The 18,367-nt window shown below is 41.0% G+C and overlaps 1 protein-coding gene across 1 annotated transcript in view; it reads left to right on the top strand.

The window, feature by feature from the left end:
• AOAH (acyloxyacyl hydrolase) overlaps positions 1 to 18,367 on the top strand; it is a 198,531-nt gene that overhangs the window by 134,949 nt on the left and 45,215 nt on the right. The window contains exon 13 of the mRNA XM_076006307.1: positions 11,912 to 11,994. Coding sequence (XP_075862422.1) covers positions 11,912 to 11,994 — 83 coding nt within the window. The remainder of the gene's footprint in view (positions 1 to 11,911; positions 11,995 to 18,367) is intronic.

The following is an 18,367-nucleotide window of genomic DNA, read 5'->3' on the forward strand; positions in this document are numbered from 1 at the left end:
GAGAAGGGGTCTTGATCTTGCTTAGGCTGGTTTCAAACTCCTGACCTCAAGCGATCCACACGCCTCAGCCTCCCAGAGTGCTACGATTACAGGCGTGAGCCACCACACCCAGCCACAAATGCAATTCTTAAAGTTTTTAAGAGAGATTATACATTTGGGATGGGGGTGAAAGAAAATGGTATCTTTGATTACATGAAACACTTTCTAGAGCTTGGTACAAGACTTTCATCCCCAAATTCTAGATGCTATTTCTAGTCAGAAATGTTAATGAAACTATCTCCTATTGGTAAAAATTTCTGTATTCTGATAATGGAAGTTGCAACTAACTGCATCCATAATATTAATACACACACTACTTACTCTCCATGAGCAGGTCATGAGCAAAACAACATTTTGGTACATAAATTCCATTTTTAGAATAGTTGAAAATATATTTATGACTAAATATTTGTAACAATTACTTTCCAAAAGGAAAATAACCCCTCTTTATTGACCGTGAAATTATTTTAGCATTGAACTCAGATCTAACGTCCATTTCCCGTCTGCTTTTCCCAAATATAATAAAATAGTCAAAGCAGGGCAAAAACGATGCAGTGTATCAAGCGCTCATTTCAGGCTTTTGAATAAGACAGCATATCGAACACAAGCATTTGCTTCTCTCCCTTCCAGAGTCCTATTCTAACGGCAGTTAATGAATTTGTCCATAAGGACAAAGAGAACAGGAAGAGCCAACAGCCAAAAAACACTGGAAGCCAGAAAGCAGAAGGACAAGCAGATTTGGGACTGACAGCAGATTTGGGAGAGATGCATCCTCAGCTAGTGGGAGGGAATGCCAAGAAGCCACACTGTTCACACTGCAGAACCCCAAAAGACTTGACGATTGGCTACGTGTGGTAGCTCTAGAAGCAGAGGTGAGGCTGAAGCCAGAAGTATTGGCGGAAAGATTGCTGAAGGGCTGTCAGCTGCTCAGATCTCTTCCCGACTCTCCACAGATGGTCAACTGCCCCCCCCCAATCCCCCATCACCCTGGAGTAAGACTAGAGCTTTATTCCCTGGAGAAGCTAAAATCAAGGGTCTCTAGACTGGGAGACACCAAATATACATGCAGAATATCCTGCTAAAACACATGAATGCTGAGCGTTGAGGACCCTTCCCCATCCACCTCTAGAGTGTTGGTAACTCAGCTTGTACTCTCCTGGCTACAGACTAGAAGACCCTTCCCTGGAGAATCTGAAAATTCCCAAAGGAAAAAGTCCCAAAGATGTTAACAGCCCAATTCCCTGAGAAAAGCCCAGATGCTCACCCTATGGTGAGGGCCGTTGTCAACAAGCACACCCAGGGGCCGAGTTTCCAATCAAAATAAGTCAACATTTTAGTTTGCAATCGGTTTCAATATTCAGATATAAGGCAACAACCCAGGATCACCAGACATCTGGAAGAAAGCTTAGGCCAGGCCCAGTGGCTCACACCTGTAATCCTAGCACTCTGGGAGGCCGAGGCGGGCGGATCGTTTGAGCTCAGGAGTTCGAGACCAGCCTGAGCAAGAGTGAGACCCCGTCTCCACTATAAATAGAAAGAAATTAATTGGCCAACTAAAAATACAGAAAAAAAATTAGCTGGGCATGGTGGCTCATGCCTGTAGTCCCAGCTACTCAGGAAGCTGAGGCAGGAGGATCGCTTGAGCCCAGGAGTTTAAGGTTGCTGTGAGCTAGGTTGACGCGACGGCACTCCAGCCTGGGCAATAGAGTGAGACTCTGTCTCAAAAAAAAAGAAAGAAAGAAAACTTGAACATGAAAGACAATATAAAAACAAAGACAAATAAACAACTTAGGGAAACAGAGACTATGCACTAAAAGGGAAAACCTTTTGGAAAAACTCTAATATTCTACTTACAAAAATAACTAAAATTAATGTTTCTGAAAAAGATTAAAGAAGATATTACATTCATAAAACAAGAACATTATGCTAAAACTAAAAGAATATTCAAAAAACAAAAATGATCACTTGGAAACTACACCAGTGGCAGCAGATGATTTTCATAGGAAGGTTGAAAAACAAAGTTGAGGTTATTATCCATGGGTTTTAGCAGGACACTCTTCAGCAAAAAATAGAGAAAAGGGACAAAAACATGAAAATAGGACAGAAAAACTAGGAAAATCAGCATACCAGTTTAGGTAACCCAATATCCAAATAATAGTTATAGAAAAAAAGAAAGAAAGAAAAATCATCAATGAAATAATTTCAGAACATGCCTCAGAACTGAGTGACATGAATTGCTAGGTTGAAAGGGCCACCAAATGTCTAACACTATGAATGAAAATACACCCTCACCAAGCCTCCATCGTAACATTTTAGAGCACTTGGAACAAGATGCTACTACAGGCTTTCAAACGATCAGGACGCAGAATGGCTTCACACTCAACAACACTGGGGAGGCTAGAAACTAATGGATCAATTCCTTCAAACTTCTGAGGGAAAATGATCTTAACCTACAAATCTATAACCATCTGTTCCGGTTATCTACTGTTGTGTAACAAAGTATTCCAAACTTTAGTGGCTTAAAACAACAGCCACTTTTATTAAATCTTGCAATTTTGGGGGGTCAGGAACCAGGCAGAGCTTGGCTAGCCAGTCTTCTTCTTTATAGGACGTTGCCTGTGGTTACATGGCTGTAGTCACCAAATGGCTGGGCTGGGCTGGAAGACCTCAGGTGGCCTCACTCGCTTGACAGGTGTCCAGGAAAGGGCAGATAGAAGGCTCGATGCAGCTGGGTCCCTCTTCCTTTCCATGTAGGGTCTTTTTTTAAAAAATATACTTTATTTTGTTGAGCAGTTATAGGCTTATAGAAAAAATGAGTAGAAAGTACAGAGTTTCCATATACCACCTCACCTCCTCCCCAATTTCTCTTATTATTTTTTTCTTTTTTTTCATCCTGAAATTTTAGAAGGAAGTTTGGAAGTTTTCCCCTATTATTCATGTCTTTCATTACTGTGGTACATTTGTTATAAATGAAGAGCCACACTGGTACATCATTATAGTCCCAAGTTTCATTAGGGTTCGCTCTTTGTGTTATACGTTCTATGGGATTTTTTGTTTGTTTGTTTTAATAGATTTAGGGCATACAAATTGAATTCTGTTACATCTTTATATTGTATAGTAGTGAAGTCTAGGCTTTTAGTGTACCCATCACCCAAAGTTCTATGGGTTTTGGCAATTGCATAATGACAGGTACCCACCATTATATAGTCACCTATCACAAAGTTTAATTATCACTGTCCTAAAAATCCACTGTGCTTCACTTATTCATCCTTCACTTTCTTCCCCCAAACCTCTGATAACCACTGATCTTTTTACTGTCTCCATAGCTTTGCCTTTTTCAGAATGTCATATAGCTGGAATGATGTAATATGTACCCTTTTCAGATTGGCTTCTTTCACTTAACATTATGCATTTAAGGTTCTCCCATGTTATTTTCATGGCCTGATAGCTTATTTCCTGAGCTATAACTGAATATTCCATTGTATAGCCGCCTATACCATAGTTTGTTTATCCATTCATCTACTGAAGGACATCTTGGTTGCTTTCAGTGTAGGATATTGCATAGAAGTATCTCTAACAGGGTAGTCAGACTTCTTATATAGTTGCTAAGGGCTCCAAGAGACTAAAGTTGCCAGGTATCTTAAAAGCCAGCCCCAGATTTGGCACAGTGTCTCATTGCCAAACTCTACTGGTCAAAGAAGTCATAGGTCAGCCCAGATTCAAGGGTAGAGGGATCAAAGATCATGAGCCACATCAGACAACGAGAGATAAACTCTGATGGTCTTGGAGGCATATTTCCTTCACCCTTTGCACAGCTTAGCAATAAGCTAATCCATCATGTTTGGGGCTCCTACTTTTTAATAAAACGATTACCTATGTAAAAAAATCTGTTATAGAGAGGCTTTGAGATGGCTGCGTCTGGTACTCACCTCCTCCACAAAGAAGAACCCAATAGCAAGTAGATAATCGTGCTTCAAATAAACCACCTAAAGGAGAATGATGGAATTCAACAGAAAAGTGAGAGGAAATTCCTAAGGCAAGGAAGGAGAATGAAGAGGCGGCCTGTTCAGCCAACATCGGATAAGAGCCTGGGGAGGCTCCCCAAGGCAATGAAAGAGTGAGTGACCCCAGAGGTCCACAGTCCCATCATGGATGCCTACAATCCTAGGCACAAGAGGTGCCCTCAACCTATGAAGGCCCTAGGACTAACACAGGGAGCTGCCTGGAGACCACATGACAGCATCGCTATAGAGAGGGAGTTCGTGCTGGGTCCACACACCTCCCCAAGTCCTAAGCAGCCACAGCAAGGTGCCATATTGAGAGCGCAGCCCCCTCTAGACTATATCCTTCCCTGGGGCCCAGCAACCCCAGCATCTCCACATACCTGATGCCCCATTAACATCTTCTGCCTGCATCTGCCATTGTGGCCGGCTGCTGCCACCAGGGCCGAAGCATGAGCCATTGGCAGCAACTTTGCTGCCCCCAGTAGCAGGACCATCACACACTTAAAAGTGCCTCAAGGAAAGGTTATCCTGCCCATAGCCACCACATGGGGCCAAAGTGCACCCTCCCCAGTTGCCTGTTTATGGCTGCTGCCACTGAAAACAACCCTGCCCTTCCTAGCAGGTGGGCCACAGTGCAGCCACTGCCATCCTCACCTGAGAATTCCACCATGGGCCTATAGATCACCTGGCCCCTGCCTACCACAGCCAGTGCCAGTACATACCACTAGGGGCCTGAGAACAGGCCTGTCAGCCTGGCTCCACACCCTCCCCAGTGCCCGAGCATACCATCCAGGGTTCTGGGGATTGTCCTGCCCCACCCACCACTGTTGGCACCAGAACACTCCTCCCAGGGGCCTGAGGACAAACCCACCCAAAGTGCCACTACCACCACAGCTGGCATTTACCCAGTGCACAACCTGCAGGACAAGGAACTGACCCACCCAGCCATTGCAGCCAAAACCAACACAAGTGTAGACCACTTGGAGTCAGAGGATTGTCCTGCCACTGCTACTGCCATTACCCATACCACACCTGCTGCCCAGGAACCTGAGGACACACTCACCCACCTGGCCCCACACTGCCACTTCTAGCACTTGAGCAAGCCACCTGGAGGCCAAAGAATTAGCCCACCTGGACCTTCTAACACCAGTGCCAGTGTACACTGCCCTGGGTCTCAAGGACAGGCTCACTCAGGCTCATTGGGGCCTGAGGACTGGCCCACCTGATGCCCTCTTTTCCAGCAAAACCTCACCGCAGCCTCACTAACAACCACACTGTAAGCCACTGAAAAAAAAAAATCACAAACCCCACTGGCACTGTTCATAGCCAAAGAAATCACACAGAAACTACACTACTGCATGCACCCAAGATCAAAGCCAAAGTGCCCTACCCAACCAACATCACAGATACATCTTCAGGAAAAAGTTCTGCCCAACAAAAGCAAATTCAAAAAAATTGGAAGTAGCGACTGTTATACCAGATGTGCAGGTATCAATATAAAGACACAAAAACATGAAAAAACAAGGGAATATAACACTTCCAAAGAAATATTTATGAAAGCCAAGATAAAGAATTCAAAATAATAATATTAAGTTCAGGGAAACACAAGAGAACTCAGAAAAACAATACAAAGAAATCGAAAAAGCAATTCAGAATACAAATGAGAAATTTTCCAAAGAGATAAATATTGTAAGAAAGAACCAAACAGAAATTCTGGAACTGTATTCTGGAACTGTATTTCATTGAATGAAATACAAAATACATTCAAAATCTTTAACAACAGATTAGATCAAGCAGAAGAAAGAATTTCAGAACTTGAAGACCGGTCTTTTGACATAACTTATTTAGATGTAAATAAATAAAATAAGAAAAAAAAATAAGAAAAATCTACATGATATATATGACATCATAAAGCAACAAAATATTCAAATTTTTGGTGTCCCAGAAGAAGAGGGAAAAAAAAGGAATAGAAAACAAAATAATAATTGAAAAATTCCCAAGTCTAGTAAGGGAATTAACATCCAGATAAATAAGCTCAGAAATTCCCAAACAGATATAATTCAAAAGGATCTTCTCCACAGAACATTATAGCCAAAGTGTCAAAAGTTAAAAACAAATAGAGAATTTTTAAAAACAGCAAGAAAAAAGCATCTAGACAATTATAAGGAAACCCCCATTAGACTATCAAGGGATTTCTCTGCAGAAAACTTACAGACTAGGATAGAATGAAATGATATATTCAAAGTGTTAAAAATTAGCTAGGCATAATGGTTGCATACATGTAGTCCTAGCTATTTGGGAGGGAGAGCCAGGAGGTTTTCTTGAGCCCAGGAATTTGAGGCTGTAGTGAGCTATGATCATGCCACTGCACTCTAGCCCAGATGACCCTGTCTCCAAAAAAAAAAAAAAAAAAAATGCTGAAAGAAAAAAAAAACAAAAACTGCCAACCAAGGATACTATATCTAGCAAAGTTATTCTTCAAAAATAAATAAGAAATAAAATCTTTCCCAGACAAGCAAAAGCTGAGGGAATTCATCACCACCAAACCAGCCCTACATGAAATCCTTAAGGGAGTTCTAAACCTGGCAGCAAAAGGATAATATCTACCATCATGAAAACACATGAATGAGGCCGGGCGCGGTGGCTCACGCCTGTAATCCTAGCTCTCTGGGAGGCCGAGGCGGGCGGATTGCTCAAGGTCAGGAGTTCAAAACCAGCCTGGGCAAGAGCGAGACCCCGTCTCTACTATAAATAGAAAGAAATTAATTGGCCAACTGATATATATATAAAAAATTAGCCGGGCATGGTGGCGCATGCCTGTAGTCCCAGCTACTCGGGAGGCTGAGGCAGCAGGATTGCTTGAGCCCAGGAGTTTGAGGTTGCTGTGAGCTAGGCTGACGCCACGGCACTCACTCTAGCCTGGACAACAAAACGAGACTCTGTCTCAAAAAAAAAACAAAAAAAAAAAACACATGAATGTATAAAACCCACTGGTCAAGCAAACACACAAATGAGGAATAGAAAAGACTCAAATGAACCCCTACAGAAAACCCTCAAACCAAAATAATAAATAATGAGAGAAAGAAAGAAAGAAAAGGTAAATAAAACAACTAGAAATCAATTAATAAAATGATAGGAATAAGCCCTTATGTATCAATAATAACCTAGAATACAAATGGTTTAAACTTTATATTTAAAATATATAGATTCTCTGAATAAATATAAACATATAGCCCACCTATATACTGCCTACAAGCAGCTCATCTCACCCATAAAGACACATATAGACTAAAGTAAAGGGACAGAAAAAGATATTCCATGCAAAGGAAAACCAAAAACTAGCAGGAGTAGCTATGTTTATATGTAAGTCAAAAATAGTAAAAAAAAAAAAAAAAAAAAAAGAGATAAAGAAAGTCATTATATAATGACAAAGAGATGAATTCAGCAAGAGAATATAAAAACAGCAGAGTATCCTGATATATAAAGCACATAATCTAGTCAGCAAATTAACAAAGAAACATTGGATTTAAGCTGCACTTTAGACCAAATGGACCTAACAGACATTTACAGAACATTTAATTCAAAATCTACAGAATACACATTCTTTTCATCAGCACATGGGACATTCTCCAAGATAGACCATATGTTCTGACACAAAACAAGTCTTAATAAATTTGAAAAAATCAAAATCATATCAAATATATTCTTAGATCAAAATGAAATAAAACTAGAAATCAATAACAAGAGGTACTTTGGAAGCTGAACCAATACATAGAAATTAAACAACATGCTCCTGAATTACCATTGTGTCAAGGAAGAAATTAAGAAAAAATTTCATGAAACAAAAAAAATTAAAATACAGCATACCAAAACCTATGGGCTAGAGCAGAAATAGTACTAAGAGGGAAGGTTATAGCAATAAACACCTACATCAAAAAGTAGAAAGATTTCAAATAAATAGTCTAATAATACACCTTAAGAAACTAGAAAAGCAAGAACAAACCAAACCAAAATTAGTAGAAGGGAAATAAATAATAAAGATCAGAGCAGACAGAAACAAAATAGAGACTAAGAAACGATACAAAGGATCAATAAAACTAAAAGCTCAGTTTTTTAAAAAAAACATAAACACAATCAATAAATCTCTAGCTAAACTAACCAAGAAAAAAAGAAAAACTAACCAAGAAAAAAACAGAAAAAAAGAAACCAAAAATAAATAAAATCAGAAACAAAAAAGGAGATATTACAACTAATACCACAGAAATACAAAAGATCATCAGAGACCATTATGAGCAACTATACACTAACAAACTAGTAATAGAAAACCTAGAGAAAATAGAAAATTCCTGAAAACATAACCCAGCAAGATTGAATCAGAAAGAAATAGAAAACCTGAACAAACCAATAACAAGTAATGAGATTGAATCAGTAATAAAAAGTCTCCCAACAAAGAAAAGTCCAGGATTTAATGGCTTCGCTGCTGAATTCTACCAAACTTACAATGAAGAACACACACCAATTATCCCCAAACTATTGCAAAAATTGAGGCCAGCAATACCCTACTATATTAAGAATGATAAGTACTTGAGGGGACAGATACCCTAAATACCCTACCTTGATCATTACACATTCTATGCATGTAACAAAACACCACATGTACCCCATAAATATGTACAAATATGTATCAATAAAAAATAAATAACTAAAAATAATTAGGCTGAGTGAAAGAAAAAATAAATTTACTATTATTATTATGACATAGTGACTTAGAAACAAACACCCCAACCCTCTTTTCCCAATAATATGTAAAGTGCTAAGGAGCAAAGTTCTCCTGTCCCAGAGGTGTCTTGTCTAGCCGTAACCTGTCTAAGACACCTTCCTATGGGATAGCGAGAGCTCAGTGACCATGTGAACTCTGCTACTTCTCCACTTCAAGTTTTTCCCCAGTAAGTTCAGTTAACTCTATTTACACTTAAACTTACGGTGCAAATGGTGTTTCTGGGCCCACCTTACACATCACCAGCAATCAAGTCAAAGAATAAAAACATTTTCAGATATACAAGTGCTAAGAAAACTAACGATGCTTCCTGCACACACCCTTCAAAGTTATTTAAAAGCATTCTTTACCAAAAATAAGAAAAATATAGCCCTCCAGGAAATAGGAGCTCTAACAACCCAGGAAGAAGGGACGGGAATCCCCAGGATAATAGAGAAAGGAGCTCCCAGGATATTGACCGTGCACCAGGGTGAGAACAACAAGCCCAGATGGAAGCAGGTCAACAGCCTCCAGAAGAGATTTTTACAAGAAAATGAAATTAACAAACTATCTGGTATATTGGAGCATGTTGCAAGGAGATCAAGCAACTGTAGAATATTTAAGGGTCAGTTGATGATAAATACTTAACAATTAAGGAAAGAAGAAAAGACAGCTGTTAACTCCCAGGAAATAAAACAGTTATAAGGGAAACAAACAAACAGTCATTGATCAGTTGTGAATAGCTAAATCCTCCTTTTCCAGAGTAAAAAGTGAAAGACTAAAAATCAAGATAATGTCAAAGACTAAAAATGAAGAAGTAGCCTTTAAAGTATGTTAGAGATAAGGAGAAAAATACCAGAAGACTCCGCCAATTGATGTTGAAATTAGTTGCCTCAGGGAAGGGAGAAATGCGGAGGGGAGAGCAGTGTGAGATTGCTGTTTATTAATATAAATCTTACATGGAGAAATAGTTAAACTATTTGGCTCTATAAGACTCACCATCTCAGATCTTGTAGACATTTACCTTTTCAATTAGACTTCCTCTGGCCACTCTAATCCTTGTCTCTTTCCTCCCTCCCCACTTTTGTTTTTCATAGAATTTATCACTTTCTAGCATACTCTATAATTTGCTTACTTATGATATTTAGTGTTTTTATCTGTCTTTTCCTGCTGGAATATCAACAACACAGAAGCAGAGATCATGTATTTTTCATTGCCCATATAACCCAAGCGCCTAGAATAGCACCTGGAACATAGTAGGTGCTCAATAAACATCTATTGAGTAAATCTGCTATCCCCAGTCCCTGGGCTGCAGACCAGTATGGGTCTGTGGCCTGTTAGGGACCAGGCTACAGAGCTCTGTCTCTACCTCCCCATCCATGGAAAAATTGTCTTCCATGAAACTTATGCAGGGGGGGGGGGGTGCGTGTGGTGCTGCACAGCAGGAGGTGAGAGGCGGGTGAGGATGTGAAGCTTCATCTGAATTTACAGCTGCTGCTCCCCTCCCCATCACCCACATCACCGCCTGAGCTCCACCTCCCCGCCCTCCCCAAGTCCGTGGAAAAATTGTCTTCCATGAAACCGATCCCTGATGCCAAAAAGGTTGGGGACCACTAGAGTTAATGAATTTAATTTTTAAACTATGTGCATGGGTAGCTTTGATTTAAAAAAAAAAATAAAATACTTAATTCACCTGAAAATTCTACCACAAAGCAAAAACTCCATATATAAAACATTGCTTAGACATCTTGGTCGTCTATTAAAAAATATGATCATTAGTTTTCTCAGACTTCAAAAGAGAATACTATTTTCAACGCATCGTGAATACCCAAACAGAATACACACTTACCTTTCTGAAGCACTGATACAGTTGCCAGCCACTGGAACACAGGAAGTAAGATTTACATAGCACATACATACAATGGTTATTGTATGTAAGGTTGCGAGATATGAAATTATTATAATGAAAGGAAGATAAAAGACATTTGAAGAGTAATCAAATATTTTTTAGCTAAATTATTATTCATTAGTTTATATCTGGTCTTGTTTCAAAAAGGATTTTAGGAAGTCTATGGTAGTTTAGAGAATATAATATTAAATTACATTTAAATTAAACTAAAAGCTTACAAGAAGAAAATGAAAATCAAAGATGGGACAAAGGGAAGCCAAGAAAATGGCTTAAAATTTGTACAATCATAGCCTGACACTGGTGTCAAATCCATCTGTAAGTGCTGTGTCTATCAGTATTTGATTCAGCTGCTATTAACAGAGAGACTCAACACATGGGAAATTTAAATAAGACAACACATGAGTTTATTTCTCTCACACAGAGAAGTTCACAGAAGTGCAGTCTCAGACTAGTTTGGGAGCTCAACTCTATTTAGTGCCCAAGGATCCAAGCTCCTTTCAGCTCACCCCTAAGAAACAGTACCAGAAAGCCACTAAATACTTCTTTACAAGGTCTTGCTATGATGCCCAGGCTGAATTCAAACTCCCAGACTCAAGCGATCTTCCCAGCTCAGTCACCCGCACAGCTGGGATTACAGGCATGCGCCGTCATGCCCAACTGCCACTGGTTAATTCTAATTTAATCCCATTCCCCAGAACTTAGTGACTGACATGCCACTCCTAACTCCAAGAGAAGCTGGGAAATGCAGTCGTCATTTCCGGCAGACACGGGTCCTGCTGCAAAATCCATTCTAACACACAAAGGGGAGACTAGATCTGAAAGACAACAAGAATATCAGCCACAGCTTCATGGTCAGGTTCAAAATAACAGAGTTGATAAAGATGAGCAATTGCTCAAGAAATATACAGCAGCTCTTGGTAAAAAGATTAGAAAGGGATGACTCTGGAGGTCTTCATACAAACGAAAAAGTTTGATATCTTCAATGACACTCTTACCACATCGACACAATTCGTTTCATAGGACCGTTTCTTGTGACAACTTCCAATAATACAATCACAGTTTAGGGGAAATTTGTCAGCAGAGATTTGATTTTCGGAGTTCATTTTAACTGTATTTTTTAAAAATCATAATAAAAACATGTTTCTTTGAACTTCATCATGTGAATGTCCTAACCTTAAATATCAACATATGTATTTGTTTCAGAATTAAAGAACATTCTATTTACCTTCGTTTACGGGAAAGAAACCGCTGCAATCACAGGGACTACCAGAGTATTGCAAGAAATGGTATGTAGCTTTCTATTTCAGCCTTGTGCAATGTGCCTGTAATGAATGATTTTGTTTTGTAAGTGCCTTGAAAGCTGAGATGTAGAAAACAAGACCCTGGAATGAAATGAGCAATCTCTCTTCCAACACCACTGCCCTTTCTGAGAGAAGGGCCCTGCACTTAGAAGCATTTACCCACAGCAAAAGGGAACAAAAACAAACTGCAGTCACAGGGTAGACCAAAGTGCAGATCAGCCATCCCACGGCAAGTTCTAGAGAGGCCAAGGTGCAGGGTGTTTAAGGCTCAGGAGGCGAGACCTAAGTGAGCATTAGCAGAACAAGGGCTTAGCAAAATCAAGGTCATTGCCAAAGCTCTGCCCTCTCTGATAGTGAGAACTCTCCCACGTTTCTTCCACCTTGGACCCGGAAGTGGTCTACTGATGGAAGATTTCAATGCAACACCTAATTGATAAACCATAGCCTGGCTAATGCCAAATGAATTGCCAAGTAATGTTTTGTGACACTGTAATGCAGAGATGGCAAACAGCATGTGTGTGGCCGTTCCTTCTGCCTAAGCCTGGGGAAGACATTACTAATCAACCTTGGCACACTTGCCTGCTATACTCAGATCCTGCCTCAGCAGTCCTCAAAATACAGCGTGTCTGACAATCATCATCAGCAAATTAGACCTGGCACGTGGAGTTAAACCTATCTGCCACCCGTCCCCGTGCCGGCTCTAATTAACGAAAGATGCGGAAGGATTTTCCAAGCAGCACAAGTTTTAACCAAGTATGTGACCTACAAATAATGTATTTCTTATAATAAATATTCTAGACAGATAAGTGTTCTACTTTTCTAAGAACAATACAGCTTTTTTACTAGTAAAATAACAGCTGCCACGTATTGGGCTCTTACCAAGTGGTAAGAACACTTCATGTGTATTTCCGTTAATCCTTTCAACAACAGACACTGTAAGGCAAGTCTTATTAAATTTCTTCGGTACTAAGATATCATCGATTTTAATAGCTCTGGGGAGTGTTGAGGGAGGATAAAGGAAGGAAAACTTACAATGTGCCCATTGATTGCAGTACTCAATCCGATGTCAAGTGTGTCCAAATATATTTCTCAGAATTGAGGAATTATAATGACACGCACACTGTTACAGTTGAGGAAATGTGACATAGTGAAGCCCAGAACCTTGTCCCAGTCACAAGGACAGTAGGCTACAGAGCTAGAAGTCTTACCCAGGTTGTCTCTCTCCACACAGACATCAGCAAAGAGAGCACGGTCATGGGTCTATGACCTAAGATCATCTCCAGAAAGAGAACAGCCTCACCTCTCTGGGTAGGAACACAGCAATACTTAATGCACATTGACAATCAAACCTGGCTGCGACTCGTTACAGATACAGGGCGAACATCAGAACTCTGGTTGCACCTTCTCTTTCCTTCAGTGAGACACTCAAACAGCCCCCCGACTCTGTCCAACACCCTTTCTGTCTGGAAAACAGAAACTCACTTGTGTGGAATATTACGCAGCTCTGTAAAATGATGCCTAAGAGTCAAATCTATCTTCATGTGGGAAGACAAAACACTCCCAAAAGAAAAATTAGGAGATAAAATTGAATCATGTAGCTTAATTTCTACTATATGTTTTTAAAGAAAAGAAAAAAAAAACAGCTGTATAGACCAAAATCATTACAATAAGTTATGAGTGATTGCTTTCATTTTTTTCTACTTTTTTGTTTCCCAAAGATTTTGTTTTATATACAAATAACCTTTTTTTAAAAAATCCCTTAAAAACTGAGTCTAGGAACAGTAAATGGCTTGCACAAGTTTACATAGCCAAAAGCCTCGGTTAGAGCAGGTTAATGAGCAACAAGGTTCTGCCAGAAAAGCAGGCTGCAAACTGTTCTGTGTTCCCTGTACTTGGGAGCCAGCGCTTCTCTTTCACAAGATCCAGACGGGCCACGTCAACATCACTTTTCTACCCTCGGTGAATGCAGCGATCTTTCATAAAATCATAAAGACCAGAGTAAGATATTCCAGAAAGTACCCAGGACACTTGATAGTAGACGGTTATCTTCTTGTGATCTGCCATCTTTACAACATTCCTTTAAAATGCGGGTTGCAGAGAGGAAAGAGCGAAGGGAGATGGGAGGAAAGCCTAATCGTGAAAAAACACGTGTGTCAAAATTTGATTGAAACCTGTGACTTCTGTCAGACTTCTTTTGTCTAATGAACAGATGCCGGGGGAGGAAGGACTCTTTTCTTCCTTTTCTTTGAATTTGTAATCCTTAGAAATGCATAACATGTACACTTTGTCTGGTATTCCTTCTTTGAAGATGCTTCTCGACTATTTTTCTAAGAATGTAATTCTAAAAGGATTTTTTTTTAAGGTTCTCAGATACTCATTATTTAATGCTCTGGTTTTGTTCTCCAGCCCCTCTTCCTATTTTCGGTCGCGTTTCCTTGCTATGGATTTTCTTCTGATATTACGCAGCGTGGAACCTGACTGCCCACGCCAAGTTATTTCAATTACTCCCCCAGGTTTTTATTAGATATAGAAGAAGTCAGCTTTCCACATTCTGCATATTTATGGGGCTACACTTATTTTTCAGAACCAGCAAGAAAGAGAGAGGAATAAAAGGAAGAAAGAGTTGAATGGAATATTAAAGGGTTTCTTAAAAATTGTGTAAGAATTAAAGAAACAGCTCCTATTTTCGTCTTGATCCTTATGTAAGAGATCCGTGAACATTTCTATACCGATCTCTATCACGAACCACTGTCAGTGATCATAAAGCATTTTACAACGCAGGATGTAAAAGTCATCTTTAATTCAGGGAATAATTCTCTAGCGTGGGAGTTAAGAACAGGAGGCTCCTGCCAAGTCTTCTTACAGTCAGCAAAGGAGATGGCTCACGGTGGCTTTGGGAGCTTCCAAGATCCCAAAATGGCCCCAGCCATTTTGGCATCTTGAGGCAGCAGGAACAGTGAAGTGGGAAGGGTCAAACCACCATGCAGTTGGCTGGCTCCTTGCAGAACGTCACTTCGCCTCTCAGAGACAGAAAGTGACGTGCAGAGAGCAAGGTCCCCTCCTTGCTGCCTCATAAAATCTTCTGCTTTCCTTTAAGTAGGAAATCAACCGGTTTTGAACTTAGGCTCTGGGATTGGCTTGCAACTTGGGCCAATCACTTAATGTCTTTCCTCTGTTTCTGCATCTGTAAAATGGGGGTCGTGGCTCAGTGAGCACAATTGCCAAAGGCGACCCCATCTCATTCTGGGTTGCCTGGACAACAAGCCAGGGTGAGTGGTCCGTCGTCGCCCCCCGTCCTCCTGGGGGTGAGGCTGCACCCAAATTCAGTGAGATGACGGGGTGAGGGGGACAGCTGCCTCCTCATCCTCTGCAAACGCAGCCTCTCTCCATTAAAGCCAATTCCTTAAACTATGCCAGGTGATGTTGTAGAATCCGTCACAAAACCTGGTGTATCGCTGACCCAGATGGGTGCCACCTTGCACAACAGGTACGATAAGAATACATACCTGAGCTTCGTGGGGCTGCTGTAAGGTTCAATGATTAAATACAGGGCTTCCTAAATGCCCATAATTAGGATACCACCGAAACAACTGTCGCTAATTTCACCTACCACCTCTATTATTATCTACTCAGTATTTTAAAAAATCAGTCGCTTTTTCAATGCCAAAAGTGGGGGTTTTTTGATTGGCAATAACTTTACTTTTTTATTGCTACATAATAGATACATGTATTTTTGGGATACATGTGAGAATTTCATACATTCGAATAATCCAGTTGGGGTAATTGGGATAACTATCACCTTAAACATTTACATTTTCTTTACCCTAAGAACACTCAAATTATTCTCTTCCAGCTATTTTGAAATGTACAGTAGATTCATGTTAACTGTAGTCACCCTACTGATCTATTGAACCCCACGTCTTATTTCTAAGTATATATTCATACCCATTAATCAATGTGAAAAGTTTTCAAAAAGAAACAAGTATATTTGAAAAAATAAAAATCAACTTAAAACCACATGTTAATGATGAGAAGGCCCGTGGTTCCCAGAGTCAAAGGGCAGCAGAAGGGCAGTGACCTCTGGGTTCAGGCCCCTGGGGACAGCGGCAGGTGGGATGGCAACGGGGAGAGGTCAAGGCAGCTGGACAGGCCTGGAGTACCCAGCAAAAGGAAGGGGCTCCCTCTGGGAGGAAAACACTGAGCTGGGGTAGGAGTGGGGCATGGCGGAAACTGGGGTTCCGGAGGGCGAGCACTGCCGGGGAAGGAGCAGGACCGCGGAGCAAGCCCTGGGTCAGGGGGAGGTGTCTGCAGCCTGGGGAGCCAGCTCAGGACTCCACTGGGGAGGAATGAGAGGGGCAAGGGCAGGGATTAAGGAGGAGAGGAGTAAGCACTCAGGGCCAGGCAGATGAGGGCCCCATGAAGGGGGTGGGGCTAAGGGATGGAAGGGGCTGGAGAGAAGCCTTCGCCAATTGGGCTGAAAGTTCCAGAATGTGCTTGCGGCCGGGGGAAGCCTAGGGTGAAGGCAAAGCAGATCCAACAGAGATGCTCACCCCTCAAGGACTAGACCATCAGAGTGGTGGCACTAGTCAACACCCAGCTGGGGAGGGGGTGGCAAATGTGGACCCTTAAACCACCAGCTACAGGTGTGCTGCACCTGTGCTACCAGCTCCACTCTTTGTGACCTGGCATTCCTCCTTGGGGCCTCGTGCTCAGGGAGGACTCAATAAATATTAGATTTTATTCAACTCTGTCCTCACCTGATCTCACACTCCTCCTTCCCACAGTAGTCTGGACCAACCACTCCATCCCATGAGCCCTTTATTCTTGCCTCTGCTGTGACACTTTCCCCAGCTTGTGGCCAGGTTATTTGCTCTAAGTCTGACTTCCAGTGTGACAGGGAACAGGAGCAACGTGCGGCCGAAATTGGTATTCTCAGCACTGAGTTCAGCATCTGTTGCGCACAGTAGGGATTTGTCCATCCAACACTCATTTTTTTAACCTAAATAACTCTCAGGAGTCACATTTAACCTTTGAAAAGAGCTAAAGCATAAACAGTAATCCCTTGCCAACCTGAACACCTCCATGGTGGGCACAAGCCAAAAGTGCCAAGATTACGCTTTATTTAAAATAAAAAATAAGGACCACTGTGAGCTGTCACCTCACACCTGTTAGGATGACCATTATGTATTAAAAAAAAAAAAAAAGACAAGAAGTGTTGGTGAGGATATGGAGAAATTGGAACCCTTGTGCATTGTTGGTGGGAATGTAAAGTGTTACAGCTGCTATGGAAAAGAGTATGGAGGTGCCTCAAAAAATTAAAAATTGAACTACTATACCTCACTTCTGGGTATTTTTTACCCAAAAGGATTCAGAACAGAATCTGGAAGAGATATTTATTTGCACTCCTATGTTCACTGCCACAGTATGCACAACAGCCCAAAGTTAGAAACAACCTAAATGTTCATCAGCAGGAGAATGGACAAAGAAAATGTAGTGTGCACACACAGCGGAATACTATTAAGCCTTTAACAAGGAGGAAATCCTGCCACGTGCAACAACACGGATTAATCTTGAAGGCGTTATGCTAGATGAAATAAACCACTCACAGAAGGAGAAACACTGTATGATGCCACTCGTGAGTCATCTAGTCAAACTCACAGAGGCAGAGAGTGGAACAGCGGTTGCCAGGGACTGGGGAGAGGGGAAATGGGGAGTTGTTCAAAGGCCGTAAAATTTCACTTATGTGAGATGAATAAATTCTAGAGATCTGCTGTATAACATGGTGCCTTTGGGTGACAATACTGTATCGTGCGCTTAAAAATCTATGGAGAGTAGATCTCACGTTGTGTTCTCACCCAATAAAACGTAAAAATAGATAAAGGGCAAAAAATAAAATAAAAAGTAGAAGAGAAACAAATGTTAAAGTGGTATAAAATATATTGTTAGATAAATAAAAATCTATAAGGCATCTACTTTCAAAGTAAATAAGACTCATCCGATTTTAAAAACAAACCACGCCCCGTTCCGACTCCATGTCACTACTGCCCAGGCCACCAGAGGAGGACACGCTGACTGATTTACGGGGTGCACACAGGCCCTCTTCACAGTTTCCAAGCAAGGCTTTCCTCAGTAGGAATATCATGTCTTTTTCACTGGCAGCCTTCCTCATTTTGTTTTTGCAAGTTTAGCAAAACCTTTGTATAAACACCTGTTTGGGGTTGTTTTGTTTTCAGAAATTTCAAAGTGCTTAAGCGCATGTTCTTTGCTGGGAGCAAACTTCTAGCTGTGCCGTGAAAAGCCTCCCCTCTCTGTGCGCCCACTTATGGGGAGAGCGGGAGCAGGGGACTCCCTTGAAGTA

Source organism: Microcebus murinus, chromosome 9 (genome assembly GCF_040939455.1).
Source record: "Microcebus murinus isolate Inina chromosome 9, M.murinus_Inina_mat1.0, whole genome shotgun sequence".
Classification (NCBI taxonomy): domain Eukaryota; kingdom Metazoa; phylum Chordata; class Mammalia; order Primates; family Cheirogaleidae; genus Microcebus; species Microcebus murinus.